Source organism: Muscardinus avellanarius (genome assembly GCF_963383645.1).
Source record: "Muscardinus avellanarius genome assembly, chromosome: 5".
In the NCBI taxonomy this organism is placed as follows: domain Eukaryota; kingdom Metazoa; phylum Chordata; class Mammalia; order Rodentia; family Gliridae; genus Muscardinus; species Muscardinus avellanarius.
The window spans coordinates 3,964,492-3,989,875 of record NC_137790.1 but is presented as its reverse complement, the minus strand read 5'-3'; the positions used below and the strand labels follow the sequence as shown (position 1 = coordinate 3,989,875).

At 58.1% G+C, this 25,384-nt stretch overlaps 1 protein-coding gene across 1 annotated transcript; it reads right to left on the bottom strand.

The window, feature by feature from the left end:
• Positions 1–954: 954 nt before the first annotated feature.
• Positions 955–24,525, bottom strand: RIPK4 (receptor interacting serine/threonine kinase 4; the record flags this gene model as incomplete). The annotated part of the gene is made up of 8 exons (XM_080695782.1): positions 955–2,114; positions 3,656–3,920; positions 5,315–5,418; positions 6,157–6,315; positions 8,845–8,894; positions 10,238–10,386; positions 15,396–15,687; positions 24,344–24,525. 8 exons carry the CDS (start codon positions 24,523–24,525, stop codon positions 955–957), a joined length of 2,361 nt encoding a protein of 786 aa, XP_080551908.1.
• Positions 24,526–25,384: the final 859 nt, after the last annotated feature.

Sequence of the window (25,384 nt, the reverse complement as noted above, 5' to 3'; positions counted from 1 at the left end):
CCGGGCCATAGCACGTGTCTGCAACAAACTTCTAAGGACCGTCTTCAGGGGGCAGCGCGGGACACGTGAGACTAGGCAACCATGCCAACAGTCCCATCTTTTACATCCAAGGTGCGACGGTCCCCCACGGTCACCTCTGGGCTACACCCCACGCCGCCCAGGCGCAGGACCCGGAGAACCACCGCAGAGCAGCTCAGCAAACCCAGAGATGCCAAAACCCACCCTCGGCGCCGCCGGCCACCTCACCCAAACCAGGAGGCCAGAGGAACGGCTCGTCCAGCTCGGTAACACTTTAGTCCAGAACCGAAGTTACAGAACTTCTGAGCTTACGTGTGCGCCCCCGGAACTCAAAAGCAACATTTTATGCAACAAGAAATGAGCGATAGCAAGGGACAGTGTGAGGACCTGGGCGTTGCCGCTCCTGAGCACTGACCACGGGACAATCACGTCCGGGCCGCCGCCCTGCATGTTACTCTTACCAGGTCTCGGGCAAGCTGACATCGTGCTTGTCTACGAAGGCGTCTCATGCACAAGAGCCTGCTAAGCTTCCTCAGACGGGCCCCTCTGTCCCCACTGCACCAGGACAGAGGACACAGCCCCCACGCTCACCCCGAGACGGCGTGCCCCGAGTGATGAGAGGCGGCTCGCGCTGGGACAGCGGGGACCACCCTGCCCGAGCTTTGTCACCAGGGCGCCACCTCAGCACCGTCAGCACAACAGACGACTGCTCCCAGTGTCCTCTCTGACGCCCCGACTGGCGATGGCCGGCAGCCAAGCGCGCTCCGGCCAACCTCTCTGGCGCGTACCATGTCCTGGCAGCCCCCATCCTGAGGCACCACCCGTCCGTGTTTTGGTGAGCCGCCAGAGGGTAAGGTGTCCCCGCACAGCGCCATCCGTCCCATGTGGAACATGAAAAACGAGAAGCCCACAGACCCCGGGTTCCGCGGCAGGAGGCTAGGTCTTGCTCCGCCGAAGGAGCGTGGCCGTGGAGGCCTGGCCACCCTGGAACTTGAGGCTCTGCAGGTTGATGTGAGCCCCGTGCTTGAGCAGCGTCTCCACGGTCTGCGCATGCCTGCCCTGGGCGGCCAGGTGCAGCGCGCTGAGCCCCTGTTCGTCGGCCAGGTCGACGAGGTCGGCGCTCACCAGCTCCTCCACCACCCCCGAGTGCCCGTGGGCGGCGGCCAGGTGCAGCGCTGTCTGGCCCAGGGGCCCCCGGGCCAGCACGTCGGCCTTCTCCTCCACAAGCAGCTTGACCGTGGCCAGGTGTCCGTTCCGGGCCGCCAGGTGCAGGGCGGTACAGCCCTCAGCGGTGACAGCCTCCCTGCCGGCGCCCCGATGCAGGAGCAGCCTGGCGGTGCTGGTATGCCCCGTCTCCGCGGCCACGTGCAGCGGGGTCTGCGCCAGCGAGCTGCGGACGTTGACGTCGGAGCACAGGTCAATGAGGATGCGGGCCACGCGGTAGTGCCCCCGCTGGGCGGCCAGGTGCAGGGGCGTCCTCCCATCCAGCGTCTGGGCGTTCACGCTCACCCCCGGCTGCTTGGCCAGCAGCTTGACGATGGGCAGGTGGCCCTGCCAGGCTGCGTAGTGCAGGGGCACCCAGGCGTCCTTGCCCTGCAGGCCCACGTCGACGCCACGGCGCAGCAGGATGCGTACGATGTTCTCCTGGCCGTGCTGGCAGGCCACGTGCATGGGCGTCCGGCCCTCAAAGTCCCCCTCGTTGATGGAGGCATTCTTGTCCAGCAGCAGCCGCGTGCTGCTCTCGTCTCCGTTCTGGGCCGCAAAGTGCAGGGCCGTCCACTGGTCCTCATCCTTGGCGTTGACGCTGATCTTCCGGGCCAGCAGGAGCTCCACTATGCCCCGCAGCCTCCTCTCCACGGCCACGTGCAGCGGGGTGGAGCCCTTCCCGTTGGTGAGGTTGGGGTCGGCGTTGTTCAACAGCAGCCACTTGACGCACTCCTCCTGCCCGGCCTCCACGGCCAGATGCAGCAGGCTGGCGCTGCCGTCCAGGACCAGGTCCACGTCCTGGGGCTGCAGGATCTTCATCAGCTTGCTGGTGTCCCCGGACACAATGGCGTCCACCAGCTTCTTCTTCTGGATGTCTGTGGTGCCCAGATCTATGGGGGGGAGGAGAGGCAAGGTCAGGCAGGGCGTCAGCTGCAGACACGGGCCTCCAGGGCTGACCGCTGGTGCTGGTGGCCCTCAGTCGAGGGACTCTGAGCAAGGCCCATCAGGATGTGCATGGCCTCCAGGTCACTTTTACCGCAGGCATTTAAGCAGTCTCCTACTTTGTTACCCTTGGGCAGGGTCAATAATGTCCCAAAGTGCCCCTCTGTCAACATGCAAAGTAAAAATTGACTCTGTGGTTCCAGAGTTGTGATCAAGTAAAAAAAAGTTAAACCCAAGCCGGATGTGCTGACGCACGCCTGTAATCCCAGCATTCAGGAGGCTGAGACTGGAGGATTGTGGTTTGAGAACAGCCTCAGCTACTGTTTCAAATAAATAGAAAACAGGGCAAGGGGTGTAGCTCGGAGGTTGAATGCCTCTGGGTTCCATCCCCAGTACCACAAAAAAAAAAAAAAGTAAAACCCAGAGCCATCCTGGCCCAGAGAAATGGCATGGCTGCTACGGTTCCTTCATTTAAAAAGAGGAAAAAGCCCGGGCAGGAGCAGGGCCCTCCAGCTCCCAGACCCACATCCGAATAATCCTCAAATGACCAAACCTCTGGTTTCAGGACTCTTGGCCCAGCATTAAAACAAAACCCAACTATGCCAGATATGGTGGCGCACACCAGTTACTCAGGATACTAAGACAGGAGGCTCCCAAGCTCAAGGCCAGCCTGGGCAATGTAGTGAGGACTTCTCAAAATAAAAAAGTCAAAGAGACTGGGGTGATAGCTCAATGACAGAGAACCCCTGTGTTTCATCCCCAGTGCCATAAAGAGAAAAGAAAATGAACACTGAAAAGTTAAGACTGAGCCAGGCATGGTGGCGCACGCGTGTCATCCCAGCATTCGGGAGGCTGAGACGGGAGGATCGCGGTTCACAGGCAGCCTCAGCTTATAGCGAGGCCCTTTGCAGCTCAGTGAGACCGTTTCAAAATAAAGAATAAAAAATAGGGCTGGGGGGTGTGGATCAAAGGTAGAATGTCACTGGGTTCCATCCTCAGCACCGCAAAAAAAAAAAAAAAAAAAGTTATAACTGGCTGCACCCTGATTGTCTGCCACCCTGAGAAGCAGTTTATCTAGCTCTTAGGAGAATCAACACGCTACCACGCATGGGCTACGGTAAGCAGGGAGGGCCTGCAAATGTGCAAGTGTGTCGGTGTCCATCCCTACTGAGAAACGGGGCGCAGGGCTGGCTTCCACAGAGACAGGTCTCTAGGATGTTGATGGACGCAGCAAACGGCACTTGTGGTCTTCAACTTGCAGCCGTGAGCTCAGCCACTATCCCCAGGGCTGGCATAGGCAAGACCCCAGTAGGGGCACCCGGCAGCCATGTGCCCATCTCTGCGTTCAGTGCACCGACGACGCACCGCCACGCACAACTCGCTAGTTAATGGAGAGCGAGCACAAGAATGATTTTAACTGCCCACCAACGGCGACACAGGTCGCTCCCAAGCCCATTATCAGGCTCATCCCTCCTCAGGTGCCACTTACCGCCCGTGGACGGCTCCCGCTCAAAAGACAGCGACAGGGACCCCCTGGATGAGAAGGCAGAGTCCACAGAGGACACCCCCGAGAGCCGTTTGCCGCTGCTCGAGGACGGGAGCTTGCATTCGGACGAGCTGCGGCTGAGCTCCTCTGGCCCCTCGATGGTCTGAGAAATCCCGGAGTCCAGCTGTGACAGCAGCTCGGAAAGGCTGTAGTCATTATCAAAGGTGGGGGCGGAGGCGCGCTTGAGCCGCGTGGACTGGGGCACAGCCTGCAGAGGACGACAGGAGAAAGTGAGGGCTCGGCCTTCGGGGCAGGGACCTGGAGAGCCCGGTGCAGGCGGGAGCCACCGGGCAAGAACGACACAGTGCCAGGAGGAGACACGGGGCCGTATCTGTTACCAGACACAGCACGAGGGAGCCTACAACAGAGACCCCCTGTTGGGCCTGGCCGGCACAAAGCCCAAAGGCCAGCACCCGGCTGCTCTGCACAACGCCAGCACAGAGTGCACAGCACTAGCCAGATGAGAGACAGAGCGTGGTGAGTTCTGAGAGCACACAGAGGTGCCCGCACCTCGTCCACCCCAAAGGTCAGCGTTGGTAAGAAACAAAGGCAGAGCTGGCCATGGTGGCGCATGCTTCTAATCCCAGCATCTGGGAGGCTGAGTCAGGAGGATCAAGGTCCTCAGACAGCCTCAGCTACTTAGTGAGGCCCTCTGCAACTCAGAGACACCCGGTTTCAAACTAAAGAATTAAAAAACAGGGCTGGGATGTAGCTCAGAGGTAGAATGCCCCTGGATTCCATTCCCAGTACTGGAAAAAAAAAAAAAGAAAGAAAGAAAAGAAAAAGAAAGGCAGGCAGGCAGGCAGGCACGCGGCAGCACAGCCAGGCTCCTCTACTTTGTCAACAGCCTGCGCCCTGCCTAGCTTCCAGCCCTGTCAGCCTGGCTTGGGGTCTGATGTAGACAAGGACGAGGGTCGCACCAACGGGCCTTTGAAGGGTCTTCTTATTCGAGGCGGACAGCTGCAGTAAGTTCCTCCCTGTTCTGGTCCCTCAGTTCCCACCCACCCACCCCAGGAGCTGCTCTGGCTGGTCCTGGTGGCTGGAGCCATGTCCCTTGGCTGGAGGCCTTCTCAGGGGCCGGGCCCACCCTCCTCCATTAGCTCCCTGGGGCCTCTGCCCCACTCTCACAGGCTCGCCCAGCCCTCCACCATAAAGGCTTCTCTTTCTATCTTCCCTGAGAGAAAAGGCTCTAGCCAGATGGCATGTTATAAAGCTAGCTTATCAGGCTACACTTTGCAGAATGGCTTGAATCTTATCACTTTAAGGTATTTAGCTAGCCCTGGCACTTGGAACTTCTTCTCACCTCTGAAATAACCTATGAAACACTAGTAAACACACCAGTTGTGTACCTTGAAAAAGACCAGACCCCTAGGCGAGCGCTGCCCCACGATTCCAGGTGCGTCCAGCAAGCGTCTATCAAGGTCAAGCGTGCACCCACACTGCTCACGCCCAAGCGCAGGCTGGAACCCACGCTTCTGACGCAGCTGGCACGGACGGGCTCGGGGTGGGAGAGAAAGCAGAAGGCAGGCCAGGGATGTGCAGAGAGGAGGGAACCCCACCGCCAAAGCCGGGAACACCAGGGCGCCTGCGAGAAGCCCGTACCTGGCTCCCAGGCTCCGGCGTGCTCTTCCCCTCCAGGGCCCGCGTGGGCTCCCTCACCTCCTCTTCAGGTTTTCCACACAGGTCCTCGGTTTCAGAAGTAATTTCTTTAGGGGAGAAAACAAGAGAATGTGGCTCAAATAATGACTTCTGCACAATTCTACAGGGACAGAGGGTGGTGGCCTCCGGCAGACCCTCAAGGTTGGGCTCCTCAGAGCAGGGGACTCATGCAGGGCCCTGGCCAGAAGCTCCGAGCAGGGCGACCAGGGCCAGCAGGGGTCCCCAGCTCTCTCATTTTCTCCTCTATGATTTAATGCAATGATTGCTTCCAATTCTATCAAGGTTTCTTTTCTACCCCAAAGACACATCTGTCCCATGAGAAAGAGACCCCCAAAGGAGTGCAAAGAAAGGCCACAGACCACCAGTTAGGCAGCCGTCTAAAAGACGACCCCTGGGTCTGGACTTGAAACATGCACGTTCCCCTGGGCAGCTCCCTGGCTGGGAGCAGGGGCGGTGGCTGGAGGTGGCTACCGGTCCAGGGCCCCGTCGCGGCCCCAAGGGCTACAGTCCATCTGTGCAGGGCTCGGCTTGGTCCACCTGTCTCGTGAACAGCCTTCCCCGGGGGGAGCCTGGCCCCCAACCTCTGCCAGGGTCAACCCTGTGGCCTACAACCCCAGCAGAATGCGGAGTTCTCTGCTCCCTGGGGCCTCTGCCCCACTCTCACAGGCTCGCCCAGCCCTCCACCATAAAGGTTTCTCTTTCTATCTTCCCTGAGAGAAGAGGCTCTAGCCAGATGGCATGTTATAAAGCTAGCTTATCAGGTTCCAGGAGACCTCTGGCCTCACCTTGGAAGGTGGGCCGCTCCCGCGGGTCCTCGTGCCAGCACCTCTGCATGAGGCGGATGAGGCTGCCGCAGGCGCGCGGCCGGGGTCTGCAGATGGGCGGCAGCTCGGGGCGGTGGCCCTTCACCACCTTCACCATGATGTGCAGGATGTTCTTCTCATCTGCAAAGAAGAGGTGGCCGGTCAGGAGGCGCCGAGGGGCTGGGCGATGGCTTCTCATCTTCCAGTGTGGGGCAGCAAGAGGGCCATGCTGGGGGCTCATGGCCTGCGCCATCCCAGGGAGACCGGCGGTCCACTAGCCCACGCCCTCACAGGGCAGCCTGTTCTCTAGGTGCCTCGTTTAAGCTGCCTGTCTCCTACGTGATGAGCCCACAGAGGACATACAGGCTGCTACTGTCTCTGCTGCCATTGCTGTCTTGGCCATAGGTCTGCCCTGATCACAGAGGACCTCGGGCAACGCTCAGTGAGCCACGTTCTTTTTTCTCCTCAGCCCAAACCACATCGTCCATCCAGCTGGATTCTGTGTTTTGTTCCCGGCAGCAGCTCCGCCTCGAGAGCTCCTATCCCACCCTTTGGAGCACAGGCCTCAAGGTGTGAGCAGTTGGCCCAGTGACTGACAGCTGCCACGACTCTCCTGAAGTCTGTCCCACCTTCCCGTTAAGCCTGGTGCAATACCTATCTGAAGTATTACAGGCTATTCTGTGATAACTCAGATGTCCAAACTCAGCGGGGCCTCTAAATGAAACCCAAGTCCATCGACACCCAGGACATTTTCTACTGCCAGACAGGGAGCCGCCTTGCTCCCCCATCTAGAAGGGCCTCGATCCTCGGCATTTACACTCAGAAAGTGCTGCAGGTGTCGACCTGAAGACAATTTCAAGTCCACTGGGCAAGCTGCTGCATTAAAACGTATTCAAGCCAGCCATGCTGGCTCACACTTGTCATCCCCGTGCTTGGGAGGCTGAGACAGGAGGATGGCACGGATTCAAATCCAGCCTCAGCTACTTAGTGAGGCTCTCAGCCACTTAGTGAGACCCTGTTTCCAAATAAAGTATAAAATAGGTCTGGGAGTATAGCCTGGAAGTAGAAAAGCCCCTGGGTTCCACCCTCAGTACCAAAAAAAAAAAAAAAGAATTCAGACCACACACCCAGTGGGGAAAGTGTGGGTGAGCAGAACGAGGCTGGCAGGAGACGGGGACAGACCTGTTAGAAAACGGATGCCTGACGGCCATTCTGACAACAGGGATTTTAAAAAACGCCAAGATACTCAAGCTCATGCCATACTCAGAGGAAACCCACGCTCCCCAGGCACCAATTCTGTTTTTTTTTCTTTTTCTTGGTGCTGGGATTGAGCCCAGGGCACTCACACACGCTAGGCAGGATCTATATTTTTATTTATTTTTAATTAATTTATTTTTTGGTGGTACTGGGGATGGAACCCTTCTACCTCTGGGCTACACTCCCAGACCTATTTTTTATATTTTATTTGGAAACAGGATCTCTTAAGCCAGGGAGGCTGGCTTGGAACCTGTGTGATCCTCCTGTCTCCGCCTCCCAAGCGCAGGGATTACAAGCGTGCGCCACCACGCCCGGCAAGATCTATATTTTTAAATATCACTGATATTTTGAAATATTCTGGATCTGCAGTTTTACGTACCTATTGCCAAGACATGAGTACTCTAAAATGCAAACAGAGAAAGAGAATCTTCCCGAATGCAGCTAAAAGCAACGTTTACAACTACCAAGCCATGTACTTAAACTAAACCACAGCAGGGGCTCCCGGGGGGGGGCGAGGGGGGAGGTGCTCAGCTCCCCGCCCCCTGGAATCCACCAAGCGCTCAGGGAGGCTGGTCCACATGCCTTAACGTTCTTACCACTCTCAACTGTATGCTTGGGAATGGTCAACATGGTAAATTTTGTCATGTGCATTTTCAACGGTTTTTAATTAAAAAAAGAGGGAGAGAATGAGCTGGACATGTCCAGAAAAGGCAGATCTGTAGACGGACGGCAGAATGGTAGTTGTGAGTGCCTGGGGGAGGGTAGAACATGGGGCGGCAGCTAATGAGCAGGAGTTCCCTGCTGCAGTGGCAAGGATGCTCTGAACTAGAGTGGTGAAGCCTGTGTAACTGCAAATGCACTGAAATGCTACAGAATTAGGTACTTCATTTATTTATTTTGTGTTACTAAGGATCGAACCCAGGGGCATTCTACCTCCATGCTACACTCCTAGACCAATTTTTTTTTAAAGGGCCTCACTAGCTAAAGCTGGCCATAAACCTGCCATCCTCCTGTCTCCGCCTCCCAAGTGCCGGTATTACAGGCATGAGTCACTGTGCTGGCCGAATTCTAACTTTAAATGGTGAAACGATATTTCGTTATGTCTATCAAACCAACAATAAAAATAAATCAACAGCAACTAAAAATGGACTGTTTCGGATGTGTCTCCCTGGCTGTACACTAAATTGTAAAAAGACTTGGTCAGCACGTAGAAAGCCTGAGAGCAGGTGGCTGCGGCCCACAGGGCTTGCTGGGCAGCGCAGAGCGGATCCCCACGTGAGGACGGCCTTGCCAGCTCTGAGGCCCAGGCAGCACAAGCTGATGGAGGCTGGGTCAGGCATCCCAAGAGACCGAGAAGGGGCCCCGAAGCACACCCCTGCAGTTCCACCAAACCTAGAGGGCAGGGCTACTCACCTGCAAATGGTTTTTTCTGTGTGAGCACACCCCAGATAACAATGGCGAAGCTGCAAGAGAAACCAGGAAGGTTAGTCTGTAGGTGGAGCTCAGAGAAGGCCCAAGCCGGAGAAACAACCAGGAGAAAACCGCCAAGAGGGATGCTGGGACATTTTTCTAGAAGTAGCAGCTCACTCTCTTTCTCTGTGTCTCTCCAACTCTGTGTGTGTGTGTGTGTGTGTGTGTGTGTGTGTGTGTGTGTGTCTCTCATGAAGTCCATGTTAGTAGCTCAGACGTCAGACAGTTGCAACTCTGCCAACGGAGCTTCCTTTAGACAGCTGGCGGGAGTCCGAAGGGCACCCTCCCCTGCTGGGCCCTACGCTCTCAGGGAAAACAGCCCGGGCAGAGCAGACGCTCAGGCCTTTGGGGAATGAGCCGACGGTGAGTGTGGGCAGTCCCAGCAGCTCGCTGCCCTCCTCTCTGTGGCTCCAACCCTCGAAGGCACAGAGTGAGGCTCTGAGCAAGCATTCCTGCCAGCTCACGGAGTGCCATCAGAGGACTAAGAAAAGCACCCAGGAAACACCAACGGCAACCCAGCTGAGCTGGAAGACCTTTCTTGGCTATTAGGGCACGTATGTATTTTTATAGAAAACAAATTATTCTAGATGTACCAAAAAAAGAATGCAATCTGAGACATTAAAAAAAAAAGTAGGAATTCAAAGATTAAGCCACCACCAGGCAGTGAATCGGCAGTGGCTATTGACATAAGAATTCATTCACATCGAAAATTAATTTAAAAATCTGCAGGTTCAAAATCAGTCAGCCAGGACTACCTGGCGATGGCCGGGGGCAGAGCGGGTGCTCTGGGGCCAGGGCTGCTGGAGGTACAGGACCAGAGGGGCTGCAAGATTCAAGTGAGCGCAGCCACGTTCTCCCACCCTCTGACCTCTGTGAGAAGTTGCTGTGGTTTGGAGCTAGACAATGAGAAGCAAGAGACCCAGCGACCTGGGGAATGTATGGTTCACCATCCCGCTTAGGTCCCTCATCAAAGGCAGGTGACGCCAGCCAGCATAAGCCACGGCTTCAAGAAGTTCAGAGGGGACTGGACTGTGGGAGGCCCAAACTCACACACATGGACCTGGGGACTTAGAGCAGCAGGCTTTTCTGCAAATAAAACCCACATTCCACAAAAACGCCAAAGCAAGGCGATGTGGGAGCTTCTGGCCGCTTATGTAAGTGGCCCTACCTGGCACAGCCAGTGACGCCCACGGCAAAGAAAGGGACCTGGACCACAGGCTAGAGCCCCAAACCCACCAAACACACCCTGTCATCTGGACCGAACCCCATGCTGACGGGGGCCCGGAGGCAAGCCTCAGCGTCCCAGAATGACTCGGGCTAGGCCCCGAGCACACACCTGTACACGTCGTGCTTGGTGTCAAAGAGCCGACTCTTCTCCCGGATGCGCTCCGGAGGGAGGTAGGCGATGGTGCCGAACAGGCCGTCCATGCTGAGGTCATGCGAGTGAGCGAGCCCATGGCACTTGGCCAGCCCGAAGTCGGAAATCTGCAACAGAGCAGCCAGAGGTCAGCCTTCGGTGGAACACCTGGGGGCCGCCGTGTCCCCCGGGCACAGGCAGCTCGGGCAGGGCGACGGCTAGACGTGGGCAGGAAAAAGATCGCTCTCCAAGGAAGGACCTCCCTGGGAGAGAGAGCTCAGGAACACTGGCCACCCTACATCCGTGAGGCCGCACGTGTGCACGAGGCAGTAGCCCCGTCGCATACAGGAAAGGCTGAGTGTTCAGGTAAGGGAGCCACGTGACGAGCCAGGCATCTGGTTACGCAACCCTCCAGCTGGGCCGGCAAGTGCCAGCAGGCCTTTAAAGGGAACGCACCTTCAGAAGCCCTTTAAAGTAAACACAACACACACCCAGCACCTCCACGGGCACGCTGCTTTCTGCCCAGAGCGCTTGGACCAACAGACTCGGCTGGCTCCTCCTGCAAAGAACATGGGCCACCTGCCTATTGGCCACTCACCCTGGCTCTCAGGGCCCCCAGGCACTAGCTCCCCGGGCCCTGCCTCCAACTCCCATCTGTTGGGGAGGCAGCGCTCCTGTTGGCAAAGGTCCCTATAGCTCACTTACACTACAAGTGGGTGCAGGCCTCTCTGCCAGGCCCTTTGAAGCACTGTGTGTGGGGTTAAGTCACAGCTCCCTGGCACTAACAGGGCTCCTGACTGGAGCGGAAAAGGGCCCCTTCCTTTCTCCTCCAAGGCGTAGGGATTGTTAAGCCTTTTAATTAACCCTAGGCTCCTCCTCAAACACACCCATGCAGCCACAGGAAACACGGCTGGGCCAGGGCTACTCCCAGGCTGGCCGGGCCCAGGAGGGAGCGGGGGGCCTGTGTCCCCTGCATGCAGGAAGAACGTGTGGCCCATGCATCCGCCTTCAGGGGATCCCTGAGCACATCCGTAGGAGACAGCAGGAAGGCACCCCGGGGCAGGCCCTCTGTGTCCACAGTCAGGCTGAACTGTGTACATAACCCAGGCCCGCCAGGCCCAGGTGCTGGTTGAGGGCCCCCAAGGTTCTACTGGTCCCACAAGCCTCTGAGGCCTCAAGAGAAGCCCCACTCTGGGAAGGAGCCGGCATTGTCCGGGATGGACCACCGTTGCCCCAGCCTGCCAATCCCTCCTGAGGACCAGGAGAGCAGCCTGCTTTAACCCCAGAGCAGGCTCTCGGACAAGGAAGCCTTGCTCAACAGCCGGGGGCATTTCGTCTAATTTGTATGTGTGTGTATGTGGGATGGGGGCTGCTGGGATTGAACCCAGGGGCATTCTAACTCCGAGCTATATCCTTTATTTTTATTTTTATTTTTATTTGGAAACAGGGTCTCACTAGGTTGACGAGAGTCACACGACTTGCTGAGGCTATCCTGGAACCTGTGATTCTCCTGTCTCAGCCTCCCAAGTGCTAGGATGACAGGTGTGCCCCACTACACTGGATCGCCCGAGACATTTTAAATCTAGAAAGAGGTCAGGTCAGTTTTGGGACTGCGGCGTTGGTGACGCCCGGACGCCGCCACTGCTCTTCCCAGCACTGTCAGATAAGCCAGGCCACTCCAAAACACACTCGGTGGTGGGGCTGGGTGGAGGTCAGTGGCAGTGTTCACTTCGCAAGCACGATGCACTAGGGTCAATCCCCAGGGCCACAAAGACAAAAAAATATACATGCAGTGGAAAGGAAACACCAAGTCCCTGCTAGCAGCCCAGCGCCCAAGTGCACCGTAGGCACAGAGGGCTCCCAGGGGCACCGCGCTCCACCCAGCCCAGGGCCCTCCACACCCTGCTCTCAGCGGGGACTCGGCAACCAGCACTGAACGGCCTCTGGCTCAGGACACTCCAACACTGGCACTCGGCTCAGACTCCCAAGAGCTCGGGCTCACGGGGACCCCAAGAACACGGTCTTTCAACTGGGTCCAGCTGGGCAAGACCGGTGAGGCGGCCCGTTGCAGCCTCCACCCCTCGCTTGGTTCCTCCTGCACACCACGCAGCCAGGTTTGGTTTTGTGGCATTCAGGCCTGAACCCAGAGGCTCTCTTCCCTGAGCTAGGGCCCCGGTTCAATTTTATTTTGTTATTTGAACTCAGGATCTGGGTAGACTGCTGAGAGCCTCACTAAGTCACCGAGGCTGGTCTCGAACCTGCAATCTATTGATATAATGATATAGTTTTTGTCCTTCATTCTATTAATGTGGTGTACCACATTTATTGATTTGCATGTGTTAGACCACCTTTATATCCCAGGAGTAAATCCCTCTCAATCATGATGAATTGTGTGTGTGCACGTGTGTGAGAGAGAGAGAGGCGGGGGGGGGGGGGCTGGGATTAGACCCAAGGACATTCTATCTCTGAGCCATATCCCCAGCCTAATATTTTTTATTTTGAATCAAGGTCTCACTAAGTTGCTAAATAGCCTAAGTTGTCTCAACCTCCCCAAGTACGAGGATTACAGATATGCGTCACCACGCCCAGGCAGCTATTTCTAAGAATCAAAGAAATACATTTTCCTAGTACCAAAAAAAAGGAAATACATGATGTAAACACATTTTTCTGTTTGTTTCAGGCCTCTTAATGGTGACTAACATGTCGGATTACGGCTGTCAGGTCACACAAAGGCAACCTTTCCCGGGGCCTTTCAGGGTGTGCTAGGCATGCAGAGGGAGTCACAGCTGTCTGTCTGTCTGTCCCAGCCTGGGGGCACAGCGTCACTTCCTGTAGAAGGACCCTCCTCCCAGGGCCTGGGCCTTCCCCTGCCCCTCCCACCAAGCCAAGTGCTTCTTCAAGGAATCTGCAGGAGGAGCGAAGGTTGAGAGAGCCCCTCAGCCACCCACTGAGACCTGCCTGTCTCAAAACCAAAATTTAAAAGAGCTGGTGATATAGATGGGAGGCAGAATGTCCCTGGGTTCAATTCACAGTAACACACACACACACACACACACACACACACACACACACACACACGGACACGCCATCCAGCTCAGGCCTTCCAAGGCAGTTTTGTGTAACTGGGGCGGGAACGCAAACCCTTCAGGACCTGGAGCCCACTCACTGCCGACTGAGCCAGCGTGAAGCCCCTGCTGTGTACCCAGGCTGGGGAGGACGCACTAGCAGTGATGTCCCCAGCTCCAGGACCGGCACTGAGGACTCGCCACCACTGACCCCGAGACACTGCCTCCCTGCCCCCTCCTCAGGCAGATGACTGAGCTGGGGTGGCGCCCCAGGCCTACCCAGAGGCAGCACCCTCGGGACACCCAGAAAGAGGCCGTCACCCTGTCCTCCAAGAACGGCCACACGTCCTCCCCCGTGAGGCCCAGCCCAAGGTCCAGCCAAGAAGCAGCCTGCAACACCAGCCACCCCTGGGGCTAAGCGCTCCGGCCCACATGACCGCTGCCTGCCGCTCAGTAGGATTCCTGAACCAGGAGCACACAGAAGAGGGTGGGGTGGGAAACCCAGGACGCCGTAGGCCACAGACTCGGGTCAGCCTCTGCCCCTGCCCCACAGCTGGACGACCAGCCTCACGGGTGGACACGGCCACAATGTGGGTCCCGTGGGGGAGCCTGGCACTGGGCGGGGACCTCCCCTCGTTTGTTCTTTCTGCCGCAGAACGCAGGCTGGGAGCAAGGGGCTTAATATTCATAAAGCCCCAGGACTGCGAGTGAAGCCAAGGAAACGGGACCCGGGGGCGCCATGCAGGGTGCGTGCCGGACGCCACGGTGGGCCAATTCACCCCGGGTGGTGGTCTCACCCCTCCACCTGCTCCGCTCTGCAGGACAGCAGCCCATCTTCTGGCCAAAATCTTACCATGGAGTAGCGCCTGAGAAATAGCTGATCGGCGACTACTGAAAACCTGTCTCTGCGCTCGGCTGAGTCTGGGTGGGGGAGCGGCTGTGTGCACGCCCCAGGCCCACCTTGGGGTTGAGGGCTGAGGGCAGGGCAGGTCTTGCCTAAAGGTCAGCAGCAGCAGGTGACGGAGCACACCCATGCCTTGCTGTGTCCTGTGTGGGCAGGACGGGACAGAGGCCCTAACTGCGCTCCTACAGGGAGGAGGAAGGTGATACACCACGCGGGGGCCTTGCAGAACCCTGAGCCTCCCGAGAGCCCGAGAAGGTCATGGGAAAACATGGGGCAGTGCCAGCCGGGGTCAACCGTCACCGCCTGGACTCACCGCTGTCCAGAGGAGAAACATATTCAGACATACAGCAATGACAACGGCAGCCCCTAGCAATTCCAGGAAGCCCGTTTTAGCTAGGCTACCCCATACTTTTGTGTGTATGTGTCTGGTACTGAGGATGGAACCCAGGGGACATTCTACCTCCGAGCTACACCCATAGCCCTATATTTTATTCTTTATTGAAACAAGGCCTCACAGAGTTGCAGAAGTTCTCACTAAGTCGCTGACTGCCTGCAAACTGCAATCCTCCTGGCTCAGCCTCCCGAATGCTGGGATTACAAGCATGCGCCACCAAGCCCAGCTACCCCACACTTCTGAGTCTTAACTTATCCAAGGGGGAGAGAGGCAAACGTAGACCAGGCCTTGCATTAATACAACAGAGCCCCTCCACACTGCCCCGGGCCAGGACACACAGGTGTGACTTTTGTCCTGTGTGTAGACACTCACACAGAGCCCGCACCCAGGACAGTCCATGGCCCACAGCAGAGCGCCCGCATCCCCACACCCCACCCTGAGGCGACCAGAGGAAGTGCACGCTTCGCCGTGGGACCCGAGGTCCCCGGGATCCCATCTGATGTCTAAGTTGACTGCACAATGCATTCCAGCAGAACTGGAATCCATAAATCCATAATCCATCCCAGGTGCTGAGAACTATGACATGCCAGGACTTGGGGGAGAGGCCTAAGTGTTCACAAGGGCCCGACTCCAGCTACACATTATATACTGTGACCAGCCGGGACCCCGGAGTTCTTATGCAGCAAGAGGCCCTGGCTCCAAGCTCCTTCCCACAACCTCCCCACCCCATCCTGACCCGCAGCTCCACGCCTCAGCCCCGCCCCCGGCCCGCACCTTGACGTGGTAGTGGGCGTCCAGCAGGATGTTTGCAGGCTTCAGGTCCAGGTGCAGGAGCGGCGGGGCCATGCAGTGCAGGAAGTTCATGCCCACCGCCGTCTCGTGCAGGATGCGGAAGCGCAGGTCCCAGGGCAGCGACCCGGAGGCCAGCAGCTTCTCCAAGGAGCCGGTCTCCATGTATTCCATGACCAGGCCGACGGGCTCCCGGCAAATGCCGTACACCGGCAGGATGTAGCGGAACTTGGCCATCTCCATTTTCTTGGCCTCTTCCAGAAGCTCCAGGCGCTCCCTGGGAAAGGTCAGAGACGTGAGCAGCAGGCGGCAGTCACCCCGCCACACACGCAGAGCCCGCTGGCCAGGCCTCTCGCAGCACCAGGGGCACAGGGGCTCACGAAGTCTGCAGTCCTAACCACCTCGGCGTAGACAAGGTCTAACAGCTGGATTCCCACGGACAGCACCCGGCCCATGCCCAGGGTCTAGAAGCCAAAGAAGAATCCCACAGTCCCTTCTACTGGGGTGCAGGAAGAGCACCTTAGGTTCGACTGAAAATCCCAACTAGTTATCTGTCTGAGGAACCCTTACTTACCGGCTGTGTTTAAGCTCAACCCTTTCACGGTTCCTGAATTCACCTCGCCTTTACATCAGTGGGACGGCACTAGTCTAAATAAACTAAAGCAGGACTGGCCATGTTTTTTATTGTAGTAAAATATGTAAAACACAGGGTGTTCCATTTTAATCACGCCTGTTACAACAGCGTCACACACATTCGCAGTGTTGTGTGACCATCACACCATCTATACCCAGAACTTTTTATCTTCCCCAACAAAATCTGCACCCACTAAACAATAAGGCTGCCCGCCCCCAGGCCCAGCAACCCCATTCCATTCTATGACTTTTGCCTACTCTAGGCACCTCACCAGTGGGATCATAGAGGATTTATTCTTCACGTTTGGCTGTTTCACTAGCCATGTTTTGAAGGCTGACTTGGTTGTTATAACATCTATCAAACCTTATCCCACGAGCCGGGCGTGGTTGCACACGCTTGTAATCCTAGCATTTGGGAGGCTGAGACCGGAGGATCGCAGTTCGCGGCCAGCCTCAGCTACTCAGTGAGGCCCTCTGCAACTCAGTGAGACCCGATTTCAAAAAAAAAAAAAAAAAATTAGGGCAGAGGGTGTAGCTCGGAGGTCGAATGCCTCTGGGTTCCATCCCCAGACCCACAAAAAAAAAAAAAAAAACCAACCGTATCCCTTTTTACAGCTGAATAGCACTCCACTGTATGGACAGACCGCACCTTCTCTGTTCCTCTGCTGATGGACACGGATCGTCTCCACCTCTTGGCACTTGTGAGAACCTCTGTACACAGGGGTGCATGTGTCTGCCCGAGACCCCACTTTCTTGCTCTCGGGTGTGTGCAGGAGCAGCTCTGCTGGGTCGGTCATGTGGTGGTTCTGTGTAAGCCCACAGTCTTGCTCCCAGCCCCTGGCTTGTGTACATGAACCTCCACTGTCTCCCCACATTTCAACATGGGCTGTGGAGATGGGCCACTGTCACAGAGACCCAGGCCTGCAAGCCCGCCCGGAGCACTCACCCTCCCGGCCTGTGTGGAGGGCACTGCCACCCCAAGCCTGAGGTCCTGGCCCTGGCGCAGCCCTGTCTTCCCAGAGAACAGCAGGGCATGGCTGTTAGCAATAGGGTCAAAAGTCTCGGGTAGCCGGGCGTGGTGGCGCACGCTTGTAATCCCCGCGCTTGGGAGGCAGAAACAGGAGGATCGCGCAGGTTCGAAGCCAGCCCCGCGCGCTGGCTTAGGAGACCCTGTTTCCAAATAAAAATGTAAAAATAGGTCTGGGAGTGTAGCCTGGAGGTAGAAGGGCTTCCAGGAACCCCAGTACCACCAAAAAAAAAAAAAAAAAAAAAAGTCTCGGGTGCACCCAGGGGGAAAGGCCAAGTCCTGCCAGGGTGTGCCCTGCAGGGACATGTCATGCCTCTCCAACAAGCACACAGAGCCCTCTACCCCGGGTGGGAGGGGGCACACAGGTTCCCAGGCCTCCCTCGCTCCTAAGAACAAGTCCTGGCAGGCTTGGGACACCTGCTAATAACAAGCCCTAAAGGGAAAGTTGGAACTGTCCCAGGAGACCCAGTCCTCACGCTGCTCACACGGCTGCCAGGGGTCCACGCGCAGCCCGCACAGCTGGGGGCAGCTCTGAGGTGGTGCCCTCGAGTCCAGCAAGGGCCCTGCCAAGACCCGCCACCAGGGCTCTCACCGCGGGGCTCTTCGGGTTCACAGCCACCAGGAGCCCAGGGAGGCCCCCAGGCCTTGACCAAGGGAATCAAGGACCGGGAGGACTCACCAAATGTGTACAACTCAGGGGTGAGTCTAGCATGGCTCGCTTTCTCAGCACTCGAGTCATATGAACAATGGAAGAGCGCAGAGCCAGCCTGCAGCCCCCCCATGCCTCCCTCCCTCCAGTAGGAAGAGGAGGACAGCCGGCTCCTCCCGCAGGCAGCCACAGCACCCAGCAGTGGGTCCCGACACAGAGGAAGGTCCCTGAGCACCACAGGGCACCCCGGCATGGTGACCGGCAATCCACGACAGACTGGGGGGGGGGGGGGGCTCCTAGCCCAGCCCCCGCACCCAACAGGCATCTGCACCACGGGCAGCCAAGGGCTGGAAGCCAATGCCAAGCACCAGTTAAGGACGCTGCTCAGGGGAGGAGGAAAGGACTCCTCTGGGCTGGGCTCCCTTCTCCTCCAAGAAGAATGCGGCTGAGGTCCCCACACATTGGAGGAGTCCCCAGCCAGGTGTGGTGGTGCATCCTGTAATCCCAGTACTTGGGAGTCTGAGAGAGGAGGAATGCAGGTTGGAGGCCAGCCTCAGTAACTTAGCAAGACCCTATTTCAAAATTTAAAAATAGGGATAGGGGTGTAGCTCAGAGGTATAACGCCCCCGGGCTCAATCCCCAGCACCATAAATAAACAATAAAGGTGCGCCCAGTGCAGTGTCCGCCTGGCCTCTCGGGTCACCAACTCCCACGCGCCCTCGACCCGGGCTGGCCACCAGCTCTGCTTCTGTCCTGCAGCTGCGAGAGTGACAGTCATGACCTGCGCTCCCCACCGCTCCTGCCTTCCCTGACCCCTCCCTGGCGGTGTTGGTGTCCCCGGCACCGGGTGGCCCTGGGAGACGTCCTTCGGCAGTAAATTTAGAGCTCTGCTTCTAAGTAGAGACTGAGCAAAGCGCCCCTCCTGTCCCAAGGTCTTGGGCGGCGGGCAGCTCGGGCCATGTTTCTACCTGCAGTGGACATTCCAAGAGTGGTCCCAGAGGTTCCTGAAGCTACGGGCTTATCACCCCCTTTTCAGAAAACAAGTACTCAGCAGCCCCCCACACACCGACTTCCACTGCTACCTGATTTTAAGGCCCCTTAACCGCGCCGGTGGCTACTACCACCCCTGGACTGGCCAGCGCTGCCCACACGGGTGTCAGACCACAGCAATCCATGTTAAGCCGACCGCCTGATAACAAATGTACATTCTTAGAGGAAGGTCGGTTCGATGAAGACGGAGTGTCTTCCTAAGGGGGCTCTGGAGCACTCTGCAAATATTTGCTGTGAGTGCCCAACGGGCTTGATATATACGGCCCAGGCGACCCTCCCACAGCCCCCGGCTGGCACAGAAACACGGCCCTCCCGCCATCGCACCCAGGCCGGTGCGCGCCCCCTCCCAGGCCCGGCCTCTCTGAAGAACAGAACCCCATTTACACAAAGCTGCTCTGGGGAGCCGATCCAGGCTCAGTCTCCCAGGGGAGAAAGCCCGGGCTCTGCGCAACAGGCCGGAGGGAGCCGGCGCTGTCCCGCTGTTACCGGCCACACGTTTCCGGGCACTTCGTGGAGGAACTCAACCACCCGGAGACACACCACAGGCTCCAGCAACAAACTGAGCAAAGCCTCGGGGCAAACAGAACTCTGGTGGAGCGCGGCCCCTGGCACGCCCGCCTGGCATCTGCTCAGAAGGGCCTGCACATTCGCAGAAGCGTGTCTGACCCTGAACCCCCTAGTAACCTCTGAGCCCCAATCCCAGCAACCGCAGCCTGCGGCTCTTCTGCAAGGCTCCCAGAATGCACAGCTGGGGTGCCCCAGCACTGGCCACAGGCAGCAGAGAGCTGAGGCCCTCTCGGGGCTGGGTGTGGCCAGCAGCCCCAGAACTCACTGAGCCTGCGAGGGGCCTGCCCAGAGCTGCAGGCAGGGAGGGCCTTCCCGTGGAAGAGACTGCTAGTGCTCCAGACAAAACCCACCATTGTTTTTTTGTCAAAGGGCAATTATTATTTAAAATACACTTTTCCCCTAAGCAGTATTTCTAGTGTCTGTTTATGACTGCACAAAAGAAACCATAGATAATTATTAGTAGTAGTTTCCACCAGTTGGTAGTCCCAATACTTGGGAGGCTGAGACTGGAGGATTGTGGTTTTGAGGCCAGACACAGCAACTTAGCAAAACCCTATTTCAAAAATTAAAAAAAAAAAAAAATTAAAGAGCTGGGGGGCGGGGTGTAGCTTGGAAGTACAATGACCCTGGGTTCAATTCCCAGTACCAAAAAATTATTTATTTATTAATTTATTGTTTTGGTGGTACTGGGGTTCCTGGAAACCCTTCTACCTCTGGGCTACACTCTCGGACCTATTTTATATATTTTTTTAATTTGGAAACAGGGTCTCTTAAGCCAGAGAGGCTGGCTTCGAACCCGCACGATCCTCCTGTCTCCGCCTCCCAAGTGCAGAGATTACAAGTGTGCGCCACCACGCCCGGCCCAAAAAATTATTTTTAAAGAACAGTCCCTGGAGAGATTTTCCAACCAGGACCCAGAGCCTTGAGCCTCTGCTGGGTAGGGCCGGTAGCAGGGAACATCCGGCGCCAAGCCCAGGGCACGCGCACACTGTCACCGAATCTCATTGTTCACGGTTCACAGAAAGGTGGACGTTTCTGGGCCACGGAACCCACTGACATCGGAGCCGTGATGAGCTGCACGGTGGCTGGCTCCAGCACTGCCCGGCAGGGCTGGGTCCCTCCTCCTCCTCCTCCTCCTCCGCTGTTAGGGGACAGGGTGGCCGATCTGGCTTCTGGGCAGGAAGGAGAAACCACTGGATCCTGGATCCCACCTTCTGCCCCTCATGGTTCCGGATGGAGTCTCTGGGCACTGATCAGAGCCCGCTGGGGCTCCGTCTTGTGCCGACCCTCTCGCTCAGGAGCACTCAGGCCAATCCCAACCTCTGCCCACTTCGGGGCTGCCCAAATGTCCCCACCCGGGGACAGAGCAGGAAGATGGGTCAGAGTCACTTTGCTCTTTTTTTTTTTTTTTTTTTGAAGCACTGGAGACTGAACCAGAGTCATTCTACCTCCAAACTACATCCCCAGCCCTATTTTATTTTTTTGGTGGTACTGGGGTTCCTGGAAACTCTTCTATCTCTGGGCTACACTCCCAGGCACCTACTTCTTATATATTTTTTAAAATTTGGAAACAGGGTCTCTTAAGCCAGCGCGGCTGGCTTCGAACCTGCACGATCCTCCTGTCTCCACCTCCCGAGCATGGGGATGACAAGCGTGCCCACCACGCCCGGCCCTATTTTATTTTTATTTTGAAACGAGATCTCACTAGGTTGATGAGAGAGGCTCAGGACTGCTGAGGCTGCCCTTGAACCTGCAATCCTCCTGTGTCAGCCTCTCAAGTACTGGCATTCCAGGCATGCACCACCACGCCCAGCGAAATGTCAGAATCAGTTCTAAAGGGGACCTTTAGAGAAGCCTTAGGGTATCCTCACTCAGAAACTTCGAAGACCACAGGACGGTGCAGACAGCCAGGGAAGCCCAGGACTCCCTCTCCGGGAGCCTTTATCTAGGAAATGAGGAAAAGGTAGCCCTGGAACGCAGTCTGGCAGCAAGAAGCAGAAGACCTCGGGCGGGGGAGAGGCAGGGAGGGGAGGCCCAGCAACAAAGGACCGTGCAGCAGAGGCCTGGGAGCCACCTTAGGTGAGCTGCCGGGGCGGCAAGGGGATGCCTTCCTCCCTCGCTAGCCCAGGCCTCCAGGCCAGGCCTGCCACACACCAGCCAGCCCAATTACGTTCCCAGGGAGCCTGCGAGGGGTTCCCACACTGCTATTTTTAAAACTGACAAGAATCGGGCTTGTCCAACTGTCAGCTCTGCAGTTACAAACCCGGGGTTTGCTCAGGCTCGCCTCGACTAGCTGAGCCCTCAGCGCTAGCGGCTCCCAGCCTGGCGCTGTTAGACTCCGCTTCCTAGCTGGGGGCAGGGTGGGGAGGAGCGGGCCTCTGGGGTCACTTCGTTCTCGCCCAAGTGGTGAGTGCCGGTCCCTACAATCCACCCCAGCCCCCAGTGGAGAGTCTGCCAGGCCCCTACCACAGCCAACCAGCTAGCCCCTCCCCAGGCACCAAGCCCCGCAAAGAGGAGGAATTCAGATGAACAGGGGTCCCCTGGGGAGCACCCAAAGGTCCCCTGGGTAGACCCTCTCCACAGACATTTCCCTGGTCCCAGGAAGCTGGGATGGGGCAGCCTGCAGGTGTGAGGGTTTGAGCCAGTCAACACCAAACAAAGGCTGGGGCCAGGGCAGCCCAGAGTGGAGGTGGAGGGGCAACGGGTGAGACTAGCTATGAAAAGCAGGCTCGCCCACACCGGTGCCTAGAATGGGTAAGCCACAAGTGGAGACGGCCGAAAGGTCACCCTGGAGAAAGGCCTGGACCATTGGCAGAGGTGACACGTATCACGCTCAAAAAGGCCAGGCAAGGCTGAGCCAGGACGCCCGGGGGACCCAGAAAATCGTTCTATCCCTTCCTCTGCGTCACACCTTGCAGGATGGAGGGCAGGGGCAGCTGCATTCAAAGAGCACTGAAACGTCTGTCAGGACACACGGAGCCAGGCTATGTTAAGGTTTAGAAGCAGCCTCCGAAAGACTGTAATACAGCCAGCCCCTCCCGCACCGGGCTAAAGAGAGCCTCCTGCCAGCAGGCAGTCGCCCACCCACTGGAGCGCCCACCCACTGGAGCGGGCCTCTCACACAGGCAGGGGCCTCGCCACTTCCAAAAATCAACCGGGCTGCAGGGCTCCATCCCGCTTCACTGGGCAGGCCTAGTGGGAGGCAAAATGCTTCCTGTCTGTCGGGCGGAGCTGACCAGGCCCTCCCGCCGCCGACATGCCAGCACCTGCCTGCATCGGGCAGGGCAGAAAAGGCTTCCAGTTAAAGGACAGCCACTTTCCAACCAAGCTCTGATGGATCCTCAGTGAACCACCTCCAGTGGAGAAAGCCTACTTCCAACCAGGCCGCCTAGGAAACAGGAGGCTGCTCCGGGTGCGAGCTGAGGAGTCCGCCCGGGGCTGCACGGTGGACTTTGTTCTCCCATATGAAACGTCGGCGTGAAGATCTTCGCTGGTGATTTTGGCCCAGTCCACCAGACTAAAGGCGTCAAAATGCCCCCCTCAGGGTCCACGCGGCCCTGTGGCGAGTCCTGCCTTTCAGAATCTAACTGCTGGCTGGTTCTCCAAAGTGGTTTGGATTTCATCAAAATACCTACAGCGCCCCTCCCGGCCGAGAGCTTCCCAGGGCAGAGGCACGGAAAGCTGTGAGGAAGAGCTTTCCACAGTCTGGGCGGGCACCCTGCGTGGCTGGAGAGAGTGGTGATGTTAGGACGCTGGCCTCACCCCACAGAGGCTTCCAAGAAACTGCGTTTGGAGGTTACGGCGAGCACTCACCAACACCTCTACTACGTAGCCTCCAGGCCGGGCTAAGGACGGAAGTACAGAGTGAGCTGCGCCTCAGCGGCTCCGAGCATGGAGGCGCCAGACACAGCCACCGCTGCCCCCCAAGAGGAGTTTCAGAGGCCCCACCCCAGCAAGCCAACAGGTCTGCGAGGCAGCCGAGGCTAGATGGAGTTTCGAAGGCGCAGCCTCCCTGCCTCTGCTGGACAACCTCGGGGAGAACAGGGCTTCACTTACAGGCAAACCTCATCACAGGGTGAGCAGCCCAAAGACGCCGAAGTGAAGCTTCTGCAGAGACTAAGAACGCCAAGTGTGAACAGAAACACACACACACACACACACTGCTTTTCAAGAACCTGCTCCCCACCCCACCCACACAGACCGCAGGCCGCACAGGCTTTCCAAAGCGACTGAAGAGGCTCTGCGTCCTTCTTCCCTCGGGGAGCCCGCTAGAGAAGGCCAGGCAGGCTCCATCCTGACTTGGGACGGAGAAACGGGGTTCAGGAGGCCCTGGGGCCCCGCCGCAGAGCAAGATTTAATGCAAGCCCCTCCCCCAGAGGCAAGTCCCCTAAAACGCGAGCGAGGGGCGAGGAAGCCGAGGCAGAAGCCCCCCTCCCCTCCCTGTCTCCGACCTTCCTACCCCCCACGCCCCACCCCCGCCAGGCCTGAGCCCGGAGCGCGCTGCGCCTGTGCCCGAGCGCCCCGGACGCCTCGCCCGAACCAGGCCGAGGTAATTACTGTCTTACACCAATTTGTGCTCCAAAGTAAATTACTGACTAAGTCGAACGGAGTCTAACTGCACTCACAAAGCCCAGGTGCCCGCACGGCAATTGTTCTAAGCCCAGCGCAGACCGCAGCGCCCGGGCGGGTCCCGGGTGGGTCCCGGGTGGGTCCCGGCGGGCCGGACGCGCCGCCCAGGGCTCGGCCAGGCGCGAGGTGCACTCGGGACCGACCGCGACCCCGAGGCCAGGGCGGGGGGCCAGGGGGCCCGAGCGGCTCTGCACCGCGGCGCCCAGGGGGCGGGCGCCCCGACGAGCTCGCCGGCTACCCCGCGTCCTCCGCCCCGGCGGGCCGAGCGCACGCCGCCATCGGGGCCGCCATCGGGGCCGCCATCGGGGCCGCCATCGGGCCGCCGCGGAGCCTGGCTGGGCAGAGCCCGGGAGCCGCCGCGCCCCGCCGGCCGCTGACCTGTCGTCGACGTGCAGGCTGGGCGAGCACTTGATGGCGAGCCAGGTCTTCCAGTGGACGTGGCGCACCTTGTACACCTGCCCGAAGCCGCCCGAGCCGACCTTCTCCCAGCCCGCGAACTCGGCCGCGTCGAAGGTGCGCAGCAGCCCCCAGGCCCACGGGCCGCCGCCGTCCGCCTCCATCGCGCGTCTCCCCGCCGCCCCGCGCCGCCGCGGCCGCCCAGGTGCCCAGGTGCGCGCCCCGCCCCGCGGCGTCACTTCCGCCCGGCGCCCCGCCCCTCGGGCTGGCCCCGCCCCCTGCCGGGCTGGCCCCGCCCCGTGCAGTCCGGGAGGAGGCCCCACCCGTGCGGCCCCCTCGGGGAGCAAGCCGGGACCGTGCGCGCTCACCTGTGCGGGTCTTTCTCCAGTAGCTGTCGAGCTACACGCAGTCGCAAGAAATAAGTCAGTGCTAGCAACTTGGCTACGTCTTGCAAAGAAGTTAAGAAGTGGCGTAATAAATAACACACCAGGATCTTGACTCGGCTGCGATCCTTGACCTTCTTCAGATTGCCCCCTAGCGCGGCAGTTCTGTTGTGAACGCGCTAAGCACTACACGCCGTGTGGACGCCTGCACAGGATCGTGTGCTCCCTCCCCACGGCCCAGGCGCAGGACATTGCCTAGCCCCTCGGCGGCCTTCCCTCCCTGCACCCGCGAGCCCCGGCGATTACAACTCTTTCTTCTATCTCAGATATTTTATTTCAAAAAAGTTATATTCACGTTCAGGAATTCTACAGTAGGTAATCTTTTAGGATTGGCTTTTTTTTTTTTTTTTTCCTGGTACCGGGAGTGCAAACCAGGGACACTGTATCTCTGGGCTACACCCCCAGCCCTATTTTTTAGTCTTTTTTATTTTTTGAAACAGGGTCTCACTGAGTTGCAAAGAGCCTCGCTAAGTAGCTGAGGCTGGCCATAACCGTGATGCTCTGGTCTCCGCCTCGCGATTACAAGCATGCGCCATCAAGCCCGGCCGGATCCACTTTTTCGTTCTGCTAAATGTCTTGC